Source organism: Oryctolagus cuniculus, chromosome 3, assembly GCF_051225735.1.
Source record: "Oryctolagus cuniculus isolate XC-2025 breed Fujian yellow rabbit chromosome 3, ASM5122573v1, whole genome shotgun sequence".
Lineage (NCBI taxonomy): Eukaryota > Metazoa > Chordata > Mammalia > Lagomorpha > Leporidae > Oryctolagus > Oryctolagus cuniculus.
Window position 1 is genome coordinate 21259353 of NC_142869.1, and position 21857 is coordinate 21281209.

The 21857-nt window shown below is 51.1% G+C and overlaps 2 protein-coding genes across 5 annotated transcripts in view; both read right to left on the minus strand.

Moving 5' to 3' along the window:
- The window catches only part of PNKD (PNKD metallo-beta-lactamase domain containing), a 552090-nt gene that overhangs the window by 171691 nt on the left and 358542 nt on the right, over positions 1 to 21857 (minus strand). The window lies entirely within an intron of this gene.
- CXCR2 (C-X-C motif chemokine receptor 2) lies at positions 2004 to 10161 on the minus strand. Of its 2 annotated transcripts, none has more exons than XM_051848016.3 (2): positions 9172 to 9369; positions 2004 to 4161 (listed from the first exon to the last, which is right to left on the minus strand). In XM_051848016.3, exon 2 carries the CDS (start codon positions 4139 to 4141, stop codon positions 3065 to 3067), a length of 1077 nt encoding a protein of 358 aa, XP_051703976.3. In that variant the 5' UTR covers positions 4142 to 4161; positions 9172 to 9369; the 3' UTR covers positions 2004 to 3064.

Sequence of the window (21857 nt, forward strand, 5' to 3'; positions counted from 1 at the left end):
TGGGAGCTGATGGGAACATTTTCTCTCTCCTCTCTCGAATAAATCATTTTCCCATTCTGCACTAAGTGCTCTCTTGTCAAGCCCCAAACAATGGGGTGTGTGCTGTAGGTGGAGGAGAGGACAGAGTAGGGGGATTGACAGCAGGAGCTGCTGCATGAGCCAAGGAGAGCTCTTTGCCTTTGTGCTACCCAGGCCGGCTGGCTGCTGACCACACGCAGTCCTCGGTGCCTTCTGAGTCCTATCTCTGCTCCTGTCCGGTCTCTGTGGGCCCAGAAGCTAGCAAAAGGATTTGCCAGGGACTTCAAAAGTTCGTGTGGTGATGGATTTCCAAGAGAATGCTCGTGGGAGTCAGTAGCAATGACTGAAGTGCTTGGGGCCTTGCCACCCAGGTGGGAGATGTGGATCACATTTGGGGCTCCTGGCTTCAGCCTGGCCCAGCCGTGGTTGTTGTGGGCATTTAGGGAGTGAAAAAGGGATTCAGAGTTGCCTGACTTGGTTCACAGAAGCAGAATCATGAAATATTTGTTTCTCATATCTGGTTTATGTCACATAACATAATGTTTTCAAGGTTCATCCATGATATAAGGCATATTTCTTTTTTTTCCTAAGGTTGATTAAGTTACCATTGTGTGTATGTACTGCATTGTGTTTATTTTATTATTATTTTTTATTTATTTTGACAGGTAGAGTTATAGACAGTGAGAGAGAGAGAGACGGAGAGAAAGGTCTTCCTTCCGTTGGCTCACTCCCCAGATGGCTGCTACGGCCGGTGCTGTGCTGATCTGAAGCCAGGAGCCAGGTGCCTCCTCCTGGTCCCCCATGCAGGTGCAGGGCCCAAGCACTTGGGCCATTCTCCATTGCCTTCCTGGGCCACAGCAGAGAGCTAGACTGGAAGAGCAGCAACTGGGACTAGAACCCAGGGCCCACATGGGGTGCTGGCGCCTCAGGCGGAGGATTAGCCAAGTAAGCCATGGCGCCGGCCCCTTATTTTATTATTTTTTAATGATTTATTTATTTGGGTATTCATGTGGGTAACAGCCACCCAAATGCTTGGGCCACCACTTGCTGCCTCCCAGGGTCTGCATTAGCAGGAAGCTGGATTTATTTATTTGAAAGACAGGGTTACAGAGAGAGAGAGAGAGACAGAGAAAGACAGAGAGACAGAGAGAGACTGAGAGACAGAGAGGGAAAGAGATCTTCCACCTGCTGGTTCACTCCCCAAATTGCCACAGTGGCCAGGGCTGCGCCAGGTTGAAGCCAGGAGCTTCATTTGGGTCTCCATCTTCTGCTATTTTCCCAGGTGCATTAGCAGGGAGCTGGATTGGAAGGGAACAGCTGGGACTGGAACCTGCACCCACGTGGGATGCGAGCATCACAGGCAGTGACTTAACCTGTTATACCACAGCACTGGCCCCCACATTGTGCTTATCTATCCATTCACTGATGAACATCTGTCTCTCGATTAAATAAAGTCAATGAAAAGAGAAGTAAGCAGAGAATGTGCATTGTCCACGAGCCTTTGGAAGGCTCCTTATGTTTCTTGCAAAGACCTTCGTCCATGACCTCTGCTCACCCTGGCCTGGCCTCTCTGTACCAGTTTGGATGCTGTTGGCTGGAGGTAATGAAATAAATGCCCAGCTAACAGTGGTTGATGCAAAAAGACATTTAATGATCTCACCTTACAAGAAATGATAGGTAAGTGTTTCCAGCACTGGCTCAGTGGTTAAAGTTTTTAAAATTACACTGCAAGATGATCATCTTAACCATATTTAAGTGCACCGCTTTGTGACATTAAGTACTGTCACATCATCGTATAGCTATCGCTGCTGTCCGCCTCCAGAGCTTCGTCACCAATCTGAAATCCTGTGCCCATCACAGGAGACCTCCGCACACCCCCGAGCTCCGCTGTTCCACTTCCGTCTCTGTGACTGTTCCAGGCACTGCACAGGAGCATAATCATAAAATATTTGCCCTTCCTATCTGGTTTGTGTCAGATAATAACATTTTCTTTTCTAAAAAGATTTATTTATTTATTTTGACACTCGAGTTACAGAGAGAGAAGAGACAGATACACACAAAGAGAGAGAGAGACATCTTCCATCTGCTGGTTCACTCCCCAGGTGACTGCAATGGCCAGGGTTGGGCCAGGCCAAAGCCAGGAACCTGGAGCTTCTTCTGGGTCTCCCACATGGGTGCAGGGGCCGAAGCACTTGGTCCATCTTCTGCTGTTTTTCCCAGGCCATTAGCAGGGAGCTGGACTGGCAGTGGAGCAGCCGGGACACCAACCGGTGCTATTAGGGGATGCTGGTGTCGCAGGAAGTGGTTTTACCCACTTCACCACCACGCTGGCCACACATAATGATGTTTTCAAAGTTCATCTGTGATGTAACGCCTGCTCACTCTTTTTAAGGCTGTTGCGCACATGCAGCACATCGTGTGTACCTGTCCCTTCCCTGATGGACGTCTGGCTTGTTTCTACCTTTTCACTACTGGGAATAACGCTGCCGTGAACACTGCCACGCAAAAATCTCTTCCAGCCCTTGCTTTCTGCTATTTCGTGCACACATCTGCAAGTGGGATTATGGGATCACGTAGTCATTCTGCTCCATGTTTTGAGGCAAATTCCCATGCTCTTGTCCAGAGTGGCCGCACCATCTCACACTTCTACCACCAACACTAAGGGTTCCAGTTCCTCCACGTCCTGCTGGCCCTGGCTCTCTCACTCGCTCGCTCCCTCAGTCCTTTCTCGCCCTCTGATAACAGCCATCCCATGGACGTGAAGTGGTAGCTCACTGTGGGTTTGATTTGTTCTTCTCAGCAGGGGGTTTTGGGGTCAGTGGTAGAATGAGAAGATTCCCGTAGTTGGCAGAGTAATTATGGGAAGTGGCAGGGGCCGGGTCAGGCTTTCTAAGCTGTGCACTGGGGGCCTGCTGAGGAAGTGGCCGCCGCTCTTTTCTATAGCCACAGTGAGGGCTGTGTTGACTCCGGGACCAGGATATGAGGCTTGGGATGAGATGTGCAAGGGAGGGAGGAAGCCCGAGAGACTGCAGCCCACATAGGCGTCTTAGAGGGTGGTAGAGGTGTTCCCTGAAGACGAGGCGACAAAGGAAGGCCTGCTCTCCTTGGCCAGGAACTCCTTGCTGATCAGGCCGTGGGCCGCCAGGATCTTGAGCAGGCCATAGCGAAACTTTTGGCCAATGAAGGCGTAGATGATGGGGTTGAGGCAGCTGTGCAGGAAGCCCAGAATCTCGGTGGCGTCCAGGGCCCGGTCAATGTCATTGCGGCGCTCACACGTCTCCTGGATCACGTGGGTCCTCATGAGGGTGTCTGTGAGCAGAACCAGGTTGTAGGGCAGCCAACAGAGAAGGAAGATGAGCACGACGGCGAAGATGACCCGCATGGCCCGGTGCTTCTGCCCCATGTGGGCCTGGAACAGCGTGCGCAGGGTGAACCCATAGCAAAACAGCATGACCAGCAGCGGCAGGATGAAGCCGAAAGTCTGAGGCAGGATCCGCAGCACCATGCGCCATTTCGCAGTGCTGTTCCCCATGTCCTCATAGCAGACCGGGCTGGAATTGGGTGGGAAGATGGCATTACGGAACAGTAAGATGGGCAGAGACAGGATCAAAGACACTCCCCACATGCTTAAGCATATGAACTTGACCAAGTGGCGCTTCTGGATCATCGTGCGTGTGGCATGGACGATGGCCAGGTAGCGGTCCACACTGATGCAGGCCAGGAGCAGGATTCCGCTGTAGAAGTTGACTTCCTTCACAAGCGAGACCACCTTACACAGGGGCGTGCCGAAAGTCCAGCCGTGCACCTTGGAGGCGGCCCAGATGGGCAAGGTGGTGGCAAAGAGCAGGTCGGCGATGGCCAGGTTCAGCAGGTAGACGTCGGTGACCGAGCAGGTGCTCCGGCTGTACAGGATGACCAGCATCACCAGGGAGTTGCCCAGCAGGCTCAGCAGGAAGACCAGGATATAGGTGATGAGCACAACATAGCTGTTGGTTTCCAGAGATTCTGACCGGCACGGAGCAGAGTCTAGCAGGGTAGGGGGTAGGTCAGTGCTGTAACTGTAATTGCTGAAATCGCCGAAAAAATCTTCATAGCTGTAATTCTCCCAGGTAAACTCTTGCATTTCTGAGATAGTCTTAAATCCTGGAGTGGAGAAGAGAGATGAGGGTTACTACACACGAAGAGCTCCCTCACTCCTGCGCACACACCTGAGAGACGGGGCAGGAGGGAAGTGTCTTTGTGTTGGCCGGCATATTACACAGGAGCGATTTTCACTTCTACCATGTAAGTGGTGGGGTCTCTAAGGTTAAGTGACACATTTAGTGATCCATTGCACGTTTTATGAAAAGACTATATCATTCCCTTCAATGTCAGAGAGAGAGCGAGTTTCTGAACAATTTCTATGGCATTGTCGCAACTTCTCTTTGGATAATCCCTAGAGAACCCTTGTATGGGATCCCTGAATGGTGAGCGTCTTTGGATGCTGCGGCTGGATTTCGTGTTTAGATACAGACACGCTGTTCAGTTCCTAATCTGGGGTCCAAGCAGGCCATCCAATTGGGTTGTACTCCAAGAAAAAGATCCAGGCTGGACTGTAAACCTCAGGGGTGAATCCTTGTCTCCTGCTTTCTGGAAGATAGTTTAAAAGAAGTGCCCTGGGGGGGAAAAAACCAGTTTGTGCTGCGGCAGCAGGAAGTTGCAGTGGGCTCAAGCCAGAAGAAACATCAGCCGGCTGACAGGGACAGAAGGAGGCCTGATGCGGGCCTGTTTGTGTGGTCTGATAAGCAGGTGGCTGGCTGATTCTCCTAGCGTGTGTAATGGATTATTTTGGGAGACTGGGGCCACTACATTCTGCTGCAGGGGGGTGAGCAGAGAAAGCCAGTGTGCACCCAGGCTAAGGGGTGGGGCAGCAGGAAGTGTGGTGGCTTTCCTGTCCTGGTGGGGACCCTTCCTGCCTTGCTTATGTGCGCCTTCCTCTGTCCCTGCAGGCTTAGTCTACCTCTGTGGGTTCTGCTCTTGCTACTCCAGTAGCTGAAATTCTGCTTCTGGGTACAGGGGCGGTGACAGCTACTCTGAACTGTTAGCCCAGTTTTCCAAAGAAGAAGCAAAACACCCCGGCTACCAGATCAGCTTCTTCTTCAGGACCCCATCATGTCATTTCTTGGTATTTCAGTCCTCCCGGGCTCTACCCCACCCTGCGTGAAACCCAGTATGAGAGAAGAGACAGGCGGCGTGGGAGGGAGGAGTCAGTACTGTGGTGCAGTGGGAAAAGCAACTGCCTGTAATGCCAGCATCCCTTGTGGGCGCCGGTTTGCATCCCGGCTGCTCTATTTCTGATCCAGCTCCCTGCTAATGTGCCTGGGAAAGCAGCAGAAGATGGCCCAAGTACTTAGGTCCCTGCCATCCAAGTGGGAGCCCAGATGAAACTCCTGGCTCTTGGCTTCAGCCTGGCTCAGCTCTGGGCCTTCCAGCCACTTGGGGAGTGAATCAGAGGATGGAAGATCTCTCTCTCTCTCACTTTCAAATAAATAAATAAATAAATAAATAAATAAATAAATAAATAAATCGTATAAAAAAGAGGATGGGCAGTGACACTGTTAATGAAGACGCAGAGAAATCAGAATCTTCTGCGTGTGCTGCTGGTTGGAATGTGAAATGGCTCAGCTGCTTCGGAGAATGGCCTAGCAGTTGCTTGAAAGGTAGAAGATGGGGTCACCATGGGACTCAGCAATTCTCATCCCAGGGATACAACTGAGAGAACTGAAACTGTATGGCCACAGGGCTGGCATCATGCTGCAGTGGGTTAAGCCACCGCCTGTGACACTGGCAGCCCATGTGGGAGCATAGGTTTGAGCCCCAGCTGCTCCACTTCCTATCCAGCAGCGGAAGATGGCTTAAGTGCTTGGGCCCTTGTACTCACATGGGAGACCCAGATGGAGTTCCTGGCTTCAACCTGGCACACCCCTGGCCTCTGTGGCCTTCTGGGGAGTCAATCAGTGGATGGAGGACCTCTTTCCCTCTCTCTCTCTCTCTCTCTCTCTGTCACTCTGCCTTTCAAATAAATAAAATAAATCCTAAGAAAAGACTGTGTCTTTACAAAGTTTTTTTTTTTTTTAACGAAAATGTATGTCTGCACAGAAACTTGTACGTGAATGGACCACAGCCTTCTTCACAACAGTCCCTAAGCAGAAAGAACCCAAATACCCATCAGCCGATGAGTGGATGACCACAGTCAGGTTCGCAGATACACTGGAGTATTACTCAGCCCTAAGAAGGAAGGAAGTATGGTACACACAGTCAGGTTCGCAGATACCCTGGAATATTACTCAGCCCTAAGAAGGAAGTACTGATACGTGATGCACACAGATGAACCTTGAAACTGACATTCTAAAAGAAAGAAAAGGCTCCATCCTGTGTGATTCCACATCTGTGAAATAATCAGAACAGGCCAACTGGTAGAGACAGACGGTAGATGAATAGTTGCCAGGGACTGGGGGTGGGGGTGGGAAGAGGAATGTTAACAAGTACAGAGTTTCTTTTTTTGGGTGATGAAAGCATTCTGGAATCAGTGGCAGTGACTATACAACTACTAAAAATCACAGGATTATATACTTTAAATGAGTGGAGTGTAAATTATATCTCAATCAAAAAAAGATTAACCAGAGTGCACAACCTTGCAAAGCAAACATAAGTATTCCAACAACAACCCAAGGAGCCCTAGGAAGGCTTTCTCTTTAGCAGAGGGTAATCTCAGTTACTGTCAATCATACATAGAAAGAAAAAGGTTGAATGGGATTAAGAGAACCTAGAAACACAATGCCCTTTCCTGTGAGTGATGGACTCGTTAGCATTCCCCTTCCTGGGAAGGGTTTCCTTTCCTACCTTAGTGGCCAGCCAGACTGCCTCCCAGCACCCTGCTGTCACAGATGGAGAAGATTCCATCCGTTGGTGAACCTAGGAAATGTGATGACCAGGGCGAGGCCCCATCTGGCCAGGAAGATGAGGAGGGAGTGGGAGAAGCAGGTGGAACAGCTGGCTTGCCCAGTGTGGTTGGCAAGGCCAGAAAAAAGTCTCTGGCTCTGCAGTCCCACGGCCAAGAGCACTTTGCTCGGAGGCCCAGGGTTCTGTCCAATCGAGTGACGTCACCTCTGACAGCACTTGACCAGAGCTGCTCTTAAGGGAACAGATGACCTGTGGGAAGCTCCGCCTTTGAGAGTGGGTACAGAACATGGCAGGTGCAGGGAGCGGACAGAACCACGAGTCCCTGAGTGACAGCAGGGAGAAGGCCTGGCTGGGGCAGCTGCAGAAGTGGTCCCACCAGAAAAGACAACAGCAGCAGAGTGGGAGCCACAGGAAGTCCTAATTTTGGATAATCCCGTGTGCAGCTGTGCTGCGAGGGGCGGGGTGGGGTGGAGGAGCTTGATGTTCTACAGGGAGACTGTGCGAGTCAGGACACAAGGTAACGCACTCAGAAAAGAGAACCGGGCTGGGGGCAGAGATTCCTGTGGCTGGTGTTTGCTTTTTAATTTGCCAACCCCTAGACAGCTTGGGTTGGTGATTCAAGGGACAAATGAAGGGAAGGGACGGTGACACAGGTGAGGGCTGTGCAGTACCCTGCCTCGAAGGTAACGTGACCTCCCTCGTCACTACACACAGGTGCGGATTAGTCCCGTTTGCTCGTGAGAACGCTGAGGCCAATACCGGCTCAGCCAGCAGCCCATGAGCACAAAAGCCTGGGAGTGGGTCAGCCAGGATTCCAGCAAGACGTCCACAACTCGACTTGTGTTATTTTCTGTGCATAGCCCTCTTTCTCAAAAAAATAAAGACACCTTGCATAGTAAATACATTTATTCGTAAGCTAAGTGCCCGAGCTATCGGTAAGTCAGCCTACGTGCAGATTCTGCACCTGCTCTGGTCACTTCTCCAGAAGTAAAGAAACAAGCCTCGCAGGGATGATAAACCAAACGCCCTTGACCTGGATGGCACCTGTGCCCCCTGCCCCCGGTCCCCTTCTCAGTTGCCCGAGTGGGGGCATCCCTGGTTGAGCAGAAATGCTGGCCTTTTTACAACTCAGGGCAGTTAACAGGCTCCACAAGTGGGTGGAATTCTAACAGCTTACCCCAAACTGCTAGGCGCCAGCATGGGGCTTGTTTACCAGGTCCCAAGCGTTTTAGGCAATCTTGTAACAACAACAAATGCAAATCATTTGAATGCAATCCTGGTATTTATAATCAACAGACATTTAGGGTGCGTAGGGAAGGAAGAGCCAGCCGTGGCTGGCCCATCCTCAGAGCCGACTCCAGCCAAAGCAAGGGGGCTGGCAGGGCCCAGGGGAGCCCTAGGCCCCGGCTACCCTGAATGGCTGCTGGAGAGGGTTGTGGGAAGGAGGCAAAGTCTCCCTTTGGGGTTAAGGAGGCCTAAGGTGAGAGAATGAAGGGACCCAGGAGTGTGGGCAGGCCCACAGAAGGGCAAGAGGATCAGGAGTTCACACTGGGAAGGGACAAGAGGGGTTTTCCTCCCATTTCACAGATGCAGAAGCTGATAGCCAAAGAAAGTGGTTTGCCCAGGACTACACTGCATTCTCTTATCTTTGCCCTGTTTCCCCAGCCCCACCTCAGCCCCGCGGCATTGCTGCTTGCTCCTCTGCAGGTCCGGGGGTGGGGTGGGGGGGCACATGGAGACCAAGTCCGGCAGCATTCCTGCCCGCACCGTGAGCCTCTCGTTTCCCTCCTTGGAAATCCTTAAAGCCTCGCGACTGTCCCCTCTGTCCCTTCATACCGTGCCCTCTGGGACCCCCAGCCCTGGGGAGGCCCCTGCCTCCCCATTCCACCATATGCTCTGACCATGCCCCCTCTTTGGGCATTTCGCCCAGTTTACTTGCCTGGCATTGGATCTGAGGACCCTAACACTGTAGCAGCCCCCACTGTTGGAGCCAACACCCCTTGGAGCCAAGACCCTTTCCTCCGGAAAGAAAGTCTTTTGTTCAAAGTAAAAATCCCCTGCCCCCGCCCCACCAAGTTCAAATACACTTTTGACAACAGAGTCAAATGACACTGAGAATGTCTTTTGCGACCCTGGCTAGCAGTTACAAATGAAAGGTAAACAGAGGTGGAGCCGTGAACACTGATGTCCTGCTCCCACCTGACCCCTTACCCAGTGGACAGTGCCTCAGTCCCCTCTGCTAGCCCTTGTCAGGCCTCTTGCTCCATGCGTCCCAAGGCCTAGGAAGTTCTCAAAGCCCACAGCAGACTCATTCAAGCAGATGACCCCAAAGAAAGAGTCTGATGGCAACTGTTGGTCACCTCTCTCCTCCCCACACTGGGGAAGAAAGCAATGACACCTGGCCAAATGAAAGTCGGCACTTTCTGGGTGAGGAAATGAAGCTTGCAAGAGGTTAAGCAACCTACCTAGGGTGACACAGCTGGACTGGGGCTTTAGAAGTTTTTAGAAACAGTTTGCAGTCTTCTCTCCAACCCTCTGTTCTGCCCACCAGAAACAGAGGCAGGAGCCCAGCCTCAGGTTTCTGCACTGGGCAAGGTGGGGGTGGGGTGGGGGTGCCCCCCCCCCCCCCGCCAGATCCCAAGGCTGTTGAGAGGGGAGCCAGATTTGGCATTACCCAACCCACCCACTTCTCAGTGTCCGTCAAGGTGAATTCGTTTCGGCAGAGCCCAGGTACGTGGTTGAGTGAAGGAAAAAACTGGCGGCTCCACCTGGATCTGCTGTTGATGGCCAGGTGAGCTTGGACAAGTCACGTCCCCGAGGGCGTCCGCACCCTTCTTTGGTGACTGTCCCACCCAGCATGGGAGCTACTAGCCATAAGCAGCCATTTAAATGGCAATTAATTAAAAGAAATCAAAAAGCCAGGTGCTCAGTCATACCAGCTCCATTTCAGGTGCTCAGTAGCCACAGGTGTCCAGAGGTGCCACATTGGGTGTGCAGACACAGAAGCTGTCCATGGTGGCCAGAGGGTCCCGAGGCACCATGGTCTAGGTGGTTATCTCTAGCTCTAAGCTTCTGCAGTCCCTCACCCAAGTTGGCTATGGCTGCTGAGTCCCTTCCAACACACACCTCCCCGGCTGCCATAAGAATGAGGCTCACTTACCTGCTGTTGCTGCGACAGCCACTGCCTGTGAGCGGGCTGGCCACCGACACCTCCCTGTGACTCAAGGCTCGGTAGCTGTCTGGGCTGTTGGACAGGAAAAAAGTGAAGCAGCCTGGATGGGGAAACTGCTGAGCCAGGCGGCCCCGGGGGAGGTGTTCCCACCCCTCCAGGAACCATGAGGTCTGTCCTGGGACTCTGCACACCGGCCCCGGGGCCTGCGGGGGGTTAGCCCTGGGGATGCTCACGCCTTCCTCCCTAACGGCTTCTGGAGGAGCCTGCCAGTCTGATGGAGGAGGTTTTCCGAGTCCACCTTGTGCATCCTGAACCTGCAGTGCCTTTTGTAATAAGGAAGAGGCACCCAGCCCCTCCCACACCCCACTGCCCATAGTCTTGTCTGAACTTGGAGACACAGTTCCTTCTTCCCTCCCTCCCTCCCTCCCTCCCTCCCTCCCCCTCCCTTCCAGGACCAGCACCAGGGCTGTCCTTGCTTCTGTCCCTGGGGACCCTTTGTGTATGGAGCGGGGGCTCACTGCCTCGGTCGTCCTTGAGGAGCCTCGCAACTGTCCCCTCTGTCCCTCAGCTACCTTCCCCTTCCGCGCCCGAACTTGCCAATGTCTTCCTCTGTCCCAGGACCCCCTCAGCTCCCCACTCTGCTAGCTTCTCCTTTTCACAGGCAGGCTTATTTAAAACATGGTTAACAGTCACTCTCTACTTTTCTCCCCTCCTGCTCACTGTTCCACAAATACTGCAACCGGCTTCCTTCCTACAGCGTGTGGCAGACAGCTGTTGCCAAGTTCACCAATGACCTCTGGGTTGCTAAACCCAGGATGCAGTCCTCCCAAATCAAACGACTTTAACGTTATAAAAAGGGATGTACATATTGCAAAGGATACAAGCAGCGCAAAAACATAGAAAGTAAAACTGGAAGCTTGCCTTCCTTCTTCTGCACACTCATATCTCTCTCTAGAAGAGGGGTCACTGGGGGCAGGCACTGTGGCATAGTAGGTTAAGCCTCTGCCTGCAGTGCTGGCATCCCCCATATGGGCACCGTTTCAAGTCCTGGCTACTCTATTTCTGATCCAGCTCCCTGCTAATGGTCTGGGAAAGCAGTAGAAGATGGCCCAAATGCTTGGGTCCCTGTACCCACATGGGAGACTTGGAAGAAACTCCTGGCTTTGGATCACTCCAGCTCCAGCCATTGTGGCCATTTGGGGAGTGAACCAGCGGATGGAAGATCTCTCTCTCTCTCTCTCTCTCTCTCTCTCTATAACTCTGCCTCTCAAATAAAAAAAAAAAAAAAAGAAAAATAAAGGAGAAAGAAAAAGGAGAAGAAAAGAGTTGACTGCTGCCAACAGCCTAGTGTGTACATCTTTCCATGCTTTTCCCCATGCAAACCCAAGCCTACGTTTTCCTTCCATTTTTTTCCTTAGTAAAAAAAAGATGTTTTACTAATTACACCGTCCTGTGCTTTGGCAGTGTGTTGTGGCCCCGTTCTTGGTCAGTACCTCTGGCTCCATGTTGTTATTTTCAGTGACTCCGTGTGGCCGTATGGTAATTTCTTTGATGGTTAGCTCATGCATAAACATGAAGTGCTTATCTGCAGTATTCTTGGAGTCAGTGTCCGGGAACTTGGACCAGCGTTTCTGTGCCCTCAGGGTTATCTCGCTGGGTGGTGTCTATGGACAGTTCAGTTTTGATAAGTACTGCTAAGTCGCTCTGCAAAAAGACTGTGCCAGGTTCCTCTACCGTCATCAGTTCATGAAAGGGCCTGGCATCCTCTGGATGCACCACAAACATCGTAAGTGACCAGTTTCCTCCCCATCAGGTAGCAGGAAGCAATATCCATTGTCTGGTTTGTTATTTCTTTAACTGTTGGTGAGAATGAGTATCTTTTCCCATAGCTTCCCTGGGGCACTGGATTTCTGTGTTGTTGATTTGCAGTCAATCTGTCCACAATTTGGGAGTATTGCATTTTTTATGAGTCTCTTTGAATTGTTATTTTATTTTGGTTCAAGTGACATATCATAATTTCTCCAACAGTCTTATGCTTAATTTTCAGTTTCCTTAACTCAATTTTATAAATCCAATTCTTTATGGTCAACTGACTTACTGTTAGTTTTAATAAACAGGCTATTTTCTTCTTAAAAAGTATTGACATCTTTTAGAATGTAACTTACAAAATTGAAACATCTTAAAGCATTTTTACTCTTCAAACATTGAACTACATGCATTTTATAATTTTGTTAGAAATTTTGGCAAGATTTACAAATAACTTTTACAGTATATCATTAGTACTACCCAACCCATTGAGGTCCAAATACTTTCCATTATTCATTGGAGCAGCTCTGGTATCTTCAGATATATTTCTTTATGTACAGTGATAGAAATAATTCAAAGATAATAAATTGGTCATTCTCCCTAGAGTGTGTTATAAAGACAAGGCAAAATGTTTTCCAGGCACCTATGAAAGGATGCTTGTTAATCAATGATCATAAAACATTCAATATAATTACCTTTAACTAATGAGTAATCTGTTTATATTACTAATATTATCACTTGTAGCACATTTAAAAATTTATTTTTATCTAAAAGGCATGAAGTAGACAGGCATACAGGTTAAAATTGATTAGGTTTGTGAGCTGGAAGACCACACTTTTGCCACGCCCCTGTGTGACCTCATGCCCTACCTGATACCCTCACCACGCCCCTGTGTGACATCATGCTCTACCTGATACCCTCACCACGCCCCTGTGTGACATCATGCTCTACCTGACCATACCTGAGCACCCACCTGCCACTGCTATCCCAGGCCACAGCAGAGAGCTGGACTGGAAGAGGAGTAACCGGAACTAGAACCTGGTGCCCATATGGGATGTCGGCGCCGCAGGCGGAGGATTAACCAAGTGAGCCACGGCACTAGTCCCGAGTATTACATTTTGAATATTGGTTGATTATATTTTGCTAGCCTGCAATATGTTTTTTTAAGATTTATTTACTTATTTGAAAGGCAAAGTTACAGAGAAGGAAAGGCAGAGGGAGAGAGAGAGAGAGAGAGAGAGAGAGGGATTTTCCATCTGCTGGTTCACTCCCCAAATGGTCGCAATGGCCAGGGTTGGGCCAGGCCAAAGCAAGCAGACAGCTTTATCCAGGTCTCCCATGTGGGTGCAGGGGCCCAAGGACTAAAGTGGAGCAGCTGAGATTCAAACTGGCACCCATATGGGATGCCAGCACTGTAGGAGGTGGATTTACCTGCTATGCTACAGTGCCATCCCCCTTTTTTTGTTTTTTAAAGATTTATTTGAAAGGCGGAGGTGGGGGGGAGATTTCCCATCTGTCGGTTCGCTCCTTAAATGGCCACAATGTCTAGGTGGAAATAAAGCAGCCAGAAGCTTTTTCCAGGTCTCCCATGTGGGTACAGGGGCCCAAGCACTTGGGACATTCCCTACTGTTTTCCTGGGCACTTTAGTAGGGAGTTGGATGGGAAGCGGAGCAGCCAGGACTCAGACCAACACCCATATGGAAAGCCAGCGGCTTTATCCACTATGCCACGGCACCGGTTCCCTGCTGTATGCTTTTTAACTTTATGGGGAAAAGGTGATTATTCAAGTCTTTTTAAACCAAGATTTTCTTTAAAAGGATTTATTTATTTACTTGAGAGGCATAGTTACACACAGAGAGAGGGAGAGACAGAGAGAGAGAAGGGTCTTCCAACTGCTGGTTCACTCCCTAAATGGCCACAATGGTTGGAGATGTGTTGATCCAAAGCCAGGAGCCAGGAGCTTCTTTTGGGTCTCCCATGGGGGTGTAGGGGCCCAAGTACTTGGGCCATCTTCCAGAGGCACATTAGCAGAGAGTTTGATTGGAAATGGAGCAACTGGGACTTGGACTGGTGTCATATGGGATGCCAGTGCCGCAGAGATTCTTAACCTACTATGCCACAGCACTGGCCCCAAAACAAGATTTTTAAATCAAAAATTTTAATGGGCATACAAAAATTTTGCAAGTTTATGGAGTGCAATATAATGTTTCAGCATTTGGCAATGTATAGTCAGCAACTGTATTTGTATCTTCAGATATTTAATGATTTTTTTTTTTTTGACAGGCAGAGTGGACAGTGAGAGAGAGAGAGAAAGGTGCTTCTCCTGGTCTCCCATGCGGGTGCAGGGCCCAAGGACTTGGGCCATCCTCCACTGCACTCCCTGGCCATAGCAGAGAGCTGGCCTGGAAGAGGGGCAACTGGGACAGAATCCGGCGCCCCGACCGGGACTAGAACCTGGTATGCCGGTGCCACAAGGCAGAGGATTAGCCTATTGAGCCACGGCGCCAGTCCTTATGATTTGTTATGGTGAGAAATCCCAAAATCCCATCTTGTCGTTGTTTGTTTTTTAAGAGAGAAATAAGGGAGCTGGCGTTGTGGCCTAGTTGTTTGAGCCACCACCTATGACACTAGCATCCCATATGGGAGCTTGTTCGACTCCCAGCTGCTCTGCTTCTAATCCAGCTCCCTGCTAAAGTGCCTGGGAAAGCAGTGGAGGATGGTCCAAGTGCTTGGGTCCCTGTACCCACATGGGAGACACAGATGAAATTCCAGGCTCCTGGCTTCAATCCCACCCACTTCAATATTTAAAAAATGACAAATTCTACATGACTTGACAAAAAAAATATGCAGTACATTAGTGTTCTTTATAAGAACCTGCCAGTGCAATAGAAACCCAGAACATATTCCTTTTTTTAAAAAATGTATTTATTTATTTGAAAAGCAGAGTTAGAGACAGAGGAAGAGAGAGAGAGAGAGAGAGAGAGAGAGAGAGAGAGAGAGATCCATCTTCCATCTGCTTGTTCACTCCCCAAATGATGGCAATGGCTGGGCCTGGGCCAGGCTGAAGTCAGGAGCTTAAATCTCCATCTAGGTTTCCCACGTGCACTTGGGCATCTTCCACTGCCTTCCCAGGGGCATTAGCAAGGACTGGATGGGACGTGGAACAGCTGGGACTAGGACTTGCACAGGCAGAGGCTTAACCTGCTGCACTACAACGCCCGCCCCGGAACCCCAGAACTTCTTAGTTCTCTGTAGCTGTAATCTGGTTCCTGGCAATCAACCGTCCCCATCTCTCCCTCGCCAGCCTCTGGTAGCCACTGATAGACCTTTAAGCTCTACCTTATCTTGCTTGATCGCTCGATCGAGTCCCACGGCTCCATTCTCTCCTACTTCCTCGTTCTTGCTCCATTGCTCAATCCAGCTGTTCTCCAGGGCTCTCCCTTGGTCCTCTTCACGTCTCACTCCTGCTCTCTGTGAGGTGAGACCCTGTCTCCATGGCTTCAGTTCCCACCCAATGTGTGCAGTGTCTCCCCTATCTGTCGTTCCCAATCAGGTCCTCCCTTAAGCTCCAAACTCTGACACACAAAGATCAACCAGCCCAGGCCCTGCAGATACTGCAGACCCACTGTGGGCCTGGCGTTGTGGCGCAGGGGTGAAGCTGCTGCCTGTGATGCCGGCATCCCATACTGGCAAAGGTTTGAGTCCCGGCTGCAGCAGTTCCAATACAGCTCCCCACTAGCGTGTCTGGGAAAGCAGTGGAAGCCAGCCCCAGCAACTGGACCTATCCCACCCACGTGGGAGACCAGGAACCAGGCTCATGGCTTCCTCCTGGCCCAGCCTGGATCACTGCAGTCATTTGAGGAGTGAACCTGAAGATGGAAAATCTCTCCCTCTCTCTGTAACTCTGCCTTTCAAATAAATAAAAATAAATCTGAAAAAAAGAAAAAATAATCCAGCCCCCTGTCCTCCCAGGAGCGGGTCCCTGTGCTCTGCCTGAGCCAGACCATGCCTCACGCCGCCTTGCTCTTCCTCCCTGAGCCTCATCCTCGGCGATCTGTGTCTTCCCTGCCGTTTGCCCAGGAGTGTTAGGTGACGCTTCATTCTCTCTCGCCTAAACAGCGGCGATGCCTGTGCTGCGGCAGGTGTGGGTTTTGGAGCCGGGCTGTCTGGGTGAGGACATTAACATCAACTATAAGCAGCCTGCCGGGTCCCACTCACTAGCTGTGGGCCTGGGGCTGGTGATTCAGTCTCTCTGGGTCTCAGTTCCATCACCTGGAAGATGGGAATCACGGGAAGACCTCCTGCACGGGGCTGTGTGTGGATGGAAAAGTCTGTGTCTACGCAGCCCTTGGGACCCTGCCGCTCACCGTTAGCTCCTCCTCCTCGGCCCCGTCAAGCCAACCCCCACTCTGCTTCCAGAATGATCTTCCTAAGCTGAATCTGATCCCCATCTTCTCCTCTTAAAACCCTCCAAAGACCCTTCTTGGCCTCAGATAAAGAAAGTCCTCAACTGTCCTTAGGGGCACCTGTGCTCCTCCACCTGGCTGCCCCTGGCACCACTTCAGGCCATGCCCCCAGCCCCCTGATCCACCCCCTGGCAGCCATTTTCAGGGCCCAGCAGAAGAACTGGTGTCCTCTGAGGATCTTGGTGTGCATCTCCCTTTGTCTTGTGCTGTGTTTTTTTTTTTTCTTTTTAAAGATTTATTTATTTATTTGAAAGTCAGAATTGCACAGAGAGAGGAGAGGCAGAGAGAGAGAGAGAGAGACAGAGAGACAGAGAGATAGAGAGAGACAGAGAGAGAGAGAGAGAGAGAAGTCTTCTATCCACTGGTTTACTCCCCAGCTGGCCGTAACGGCTGGAGCTGAGCCAATCCAAAGCCAGGAGACCTAGAGGAGGCCTCCCATGCTGGGGTAGGGGCCCAGGGACTTAGGCTATCTTCTATTGCTTTTCCAGGCTATAGCAGCGAGCTAGATCGGAAGTGGAGCAGCCAAGTCTCAAACTGGCACCCATATGGGATGCTGGCACTGCCGGTAGCGGCTTAACCCGCTATGCCACTGTGCTGGCCCCTGTGCTATGATTTCAGCATGAGTTAGCTCCTGAACCCACACAGGCCTTTAATTCCCAAAGTCCTAAGTTACAGGTGCTAAGAGGGTGCAGACTTAACGCAATCCCTGTGTTGGTGGGTGGGGCCTCTTGAGGAGGGTGACTGAGTTGAGTTGTTAGGGTGGAACCCCCACGATGAAATCCTGGCAGCCTTAGAGATGATGCAGATGTGGCCAGATGTGCAGGCACTCTCGCCACGTGAGGCCCTGTGTGCCCTGGGAACTCTGCTTCTTCATTGACATGCCGTCTGCCATGGCCATCTGCCGCCCTCGCCAGAGGCCAGCCCATTGGGGCTGCCTGAACTTGGACTTGGACCTCCGAAAGTGAGTGCCTGATAAACCTCTCTTTCCTCCATAAGTAGCTTGTCTGGGGCTTTTCATTGTAGTGCTAAAGCTGACCCCCCTGGCTCTGGCCAGTTCGTCCTTTCCAGGCAGAAGTAGCCCACGGTTTGTCACCAGCCCCGTGTTTGGCTGCTTCCTGCCCCCACTGTAAGGCTCCCGAGAGCAGGGCTCTTTCTCTCTGCCCACCCTGCTGAACTGCAGCGTCTGGTGTATCACAAGCACTTCACACAACTTTCTGAACACTGAAGAACTGAAAAAATTGGGGGAAAGTGATGTATCCCACTGACATCTAATTGAAAGAAATACATGAAGTTTTTTAAAAAAGATTTTTATTTATTTATTTGATAGAGTTACAGAGAGAGAGAGAGAGAGAGAGAGAGAGAGAGAGAGAGAGAGAGGTCTTCCTTCCGCTGGTTCACTCCCCAAATGGCCACTATGGCCAGTGCTGTGCTGATCCGAAGCCAGGAGCCAGGTGCTTCCTCCTGGTCTCCCATGCAGGTGCAGGGCCCAAGCACTTGGGCCATCCTCCACTGCCTTCCCGGGCCACAGCACAGAGCTGGACTGGAAGAGGAGCAACTAGGACTAGAACCCGTTGCCCATACGGGATGCTGGCACTGCAAGGCAGAGGATTAACCAAGTAAGCCACGGCACCGGGCCCAAAATACATGAAGTTTTAAAAAAGATTCATTTATTTATGTGAGAGGTAGAGTTAGAGAGAGAGAGAGAGAGAGAGAGAGCGAGCGAGCGAGCAAGAGAGAGGTTTTTCATTTACTGGTTCACTCTCCAAATAGCCACAATAGCTGGAGCTGGGCCAATCTGAAGCCAAGAGCCAGGAGCTTCTTCCAGGTCTCCCAGATAGGTGCAAGGGCCCAAGGGCTTGGGCCATCCTTTACTGCTTTCTCAGGCCATAAGCAGAGAGCTGGGTTGGAAGAGAAGCCAGGACATGAACCAGTGTCCCTGTGGGATGCCAGCACTGCAGGCGGAGGTTTAGCCTACTACACCACAGCACCGGCCCTGAAATACATAGCTTTTTTGCCCAAACACCCCAGGACACGTGCAGCCTATGAATGCAAGTGAAAGTCACATGGGTGGCAACAAGCACCCAGCACAGGTTCAGGCTCCATGTGCTCCTCTGGGCTTTTAGCCCTGCAGGGTGCTCCCCAGGGAGCTGGGAGTCCCCCAGTGGCATCCCCTCCCTGCTCCTCCGGACGTGTGCCCTAGACTCTTGGCTGAAGGCTGGGAGCCCTGCCAGCACCAGGTTCGAGGTGCGACTCCAAATTAGAGGGTCCTCAAAGACCACTGAACTTTTTGTGGGTTCCTTGTAGAGCTTTCTGGTTCTCTGTTGGACGGGGCGGTCGGGGGGACTTCAGGGGCAGTGTTGAGCTTGAGTCTGGCCCCTGGATTTGCCCTTCCTTTCTCCAAACAGGAGAAAATGGTCAAGGTCCCTCACTCTCAGTCCCTGATTTCCTGCTAAGGAGTTCTCTTCAAGGGGCACCTTGTTCCTCTTTGAAAAGAGGCTTCCAGGGGCTGGCATTGTGGTGTGACAGGTAAAGCTGTTGCCTGCAGCGCCAGCATCCCCTATGGGCACCGGTTCAAGTCCCAACTGCTCCACTTCCCATCCAGCTCCCTGCTAATGCATCTGGGAAAGCAGCAAAAGATGGCCCAAGTCCTTGGGTCCCTGCCATCCATGTGGGAGACCTGGATGAAGCTCCTCCTGGCTCCTGGCCTCAGCCTGGCCCAGCCAAATCCCAGCCATTGTGGCCATTTGGGAAGTGAACCAGCAGACGGAAGATCTTTCTTTCCCTCTCTTTCTTCTCTCCGTCTAACTCTGCCTTTCAAATAAATAAAAATAAATCTTTAAAAAAAATAAAAAACGGAAAGAGAAGAGGCTTCGGCTAGCCACCTCCCTGCCCTAGCTCCGATCAGTGTAAGGCCAGGCAGGTCTGACCTCTGTGCCTGCACTGCCTCTGGAAAATTATTCCTTCTGTCCTGAGGAGAGTGTGGGCGAGTGTGACCTCCCAGGGGCTCCAGGAAACCCCGTCTTGTCTTTCCACACCTTGTTCACGTGCTGGCGAAGAAGAAGTTCTCCGTTCTCCAGGGCAGAACTGCTGTTGTGAAACTCTTGCTCCATGCAAAGGCAACAGGCAGCAACTCTGGGCAGCCTTGACCCTACAGGCGGTCCCCCGGCCCTGGTCGGAGCCACAAGATTGCCCAACTACTGCGGAGCTGCACGTGTAAGGCCAGGCGGGCGGCGGGGAGCAGTGCGCATGCGTGGCCCGGCGGGCGGCGGGGAGCAGTGCGCACGCGTGTAAGGGGCACAGCAGGCCGGGCTTGGCCGTAGCCACTCTGTCCCACACTGGGGGACCCAGGCCTTTTCTGAAACAGTGTTCTCAGAAGTGCCACAGCTAGGGGCCCAGGGGATGATCTAGAATCTGTGTCATCTTTCTGGACAGTGCAGAGGAAATGGTCTTATACCACGATCAGCTCACCCACTGTCTATCGTGAGTGAGCACTGCACATGAGCACTGCACAGAGTCCCGAAACTCAGCTGCTCACTGATGGCCTGGGAGTGATGATCCCCCAGAGCTGCTGGAGGGAAAGGAAAGAGAGGTCCAAGCCCCGGGCCTCGCCTCCTCTCCTGCCCACCCAGGCCAGAGGCCTGGGAGCCGCTGGCACTCTCCCACGCAGGCAGTGGGAGCGAACAGCGTGTGGCCTGCTTGGGAAGCACAGGGGGTCCTCTGGTTCCGTGTTCCACGTCCTAGGATTCAATCAAGGGTGGGCTGAGAATGCTCAAAAGACCTCGCATCCACGCTGAGGTTTTCTCATTGTTCTCTAAGCACCGCGGTGCTAACCGCGGCTTCCGGTGTCACGCCTAACCTAGAGGCGATGCGGAGAGCGTGGGAGGACTCAGTGGGTTACATGCCAGCTCAGTCCTGCGCCAGCTCCACGCGGAAATTGGAGGGGTGAGCGCAGTTTGACAGTTTTTTTTCTTTTCAAGATTTATTTATTTATTTGAAAGGCAGAATTACAGAGAGAAGGAGAGACAGAGAGGCAGAGAGAGAGAGAGAGAGGTCTTCCATCCGCTGGTTCACTCCCCAATTGGCTGCAATGGCCAGAGCTGTGCGGATCCGAAACCAGGAGCCAGGAGCTTCTTCCAGGTCTCCCATGCAGGTGCAGGGACCCTGGGACTCAGGCTATCTTCTACTGCTTTCCCAGGCCATAGCAGAGAGCTGGATTGGAAGTAGAGCATCCGGGACTCGAACCGGTGGCCATTTAGGATGCCAGCACTGCAGGCGGCGGCTTTACCCACTATACCACAATGCCAGCCCTTGGCAGTTTCTTTACTTAGAAGAGTTTTATTCCCCATGTAGGACCTCTGTCCTTAATGTGTTGTACTATGAGAATTAACACTAAAACTAGTCTTCAAACAGTACTTTATACTTTGTGTGTCTGGTGGGTGCAAACTGTTGAAATCTTTACTTAGTATAGAACTGATCTTCTGTATAAAAAAATAATTAAAAATGAATCTTAATGAAGAATGGGATGGGAGAGAGAGTAGGAGATGGGATGGTTTGTGGGTGGGAGGGTGGTTATGGGGAAGAACCACTATAATCCAAAAGTTGGACTTTCGAAAATTTTATTTAGTAAATAAAAGTTTTCTATTAGAAAAATTAAAAAAATAAGAAAAAGAAAAAAGTTTTATTTATTTATATTTACTTGAAAGGTGGGGCTGGGGCAATCTTTCACCTGCTGGTTCACTCCCTACATGCCCACAACAGTCAGGATTGGGCCAGGCCAAAGCCAGAAGCCAGGAGCTCCATCTGGGTTTCCCACCTGGGTGACAGAGACCCAAGAAATTGAACCATCACCTGCTACCTCCCAAGGCGCACATCAGCAGGAAGCTGGATGGAGGTGGAGGCGGAGTTTAATCCCAGGCACTCTGATATGGGGTGTTGGGGTCCCAAGCAGCAGTTTAATCCATTGCACTCCAATACCTGCCCCATTGGTTTCCTAAAAGTGAAGCGTGTTGGGGCCAGTGTTGTGGCATAACAGGTTGAGCTGCGGCTTGCAACACTGGCCATATGGGCACCGATTTGAGTCCTGGCTGCTCCACTTCTGATCCAGCTCCCTGCCAATGCACTTGTGAAAGCAGCGGAAGATGTCCAAACTCTTTGGGCCTTTACATCCACATGGGAGACCTGGAAGAGGCTCCTGATTCCTGGCTTCAGCCACTGCAACCATTTGGGAAGTGACGCAGCAGATGGAAGATCTCTGTCTCTGTCTCTCCCTCTCTTTCTTTGTAACTTTGACTTTCAAAATAAATAAACAAATCTTCAAAAAGAGAAATGAAGCGTGCACCTACACATGACCCATTTTATCCCAGGTATTTCCTCAAGAGAAGTGAAAGTGTGTCTCTAGACAGAGAATTGTCCACTGATGCCCCTGGGAGCCGTATTTGCAGTACCCCCAAAT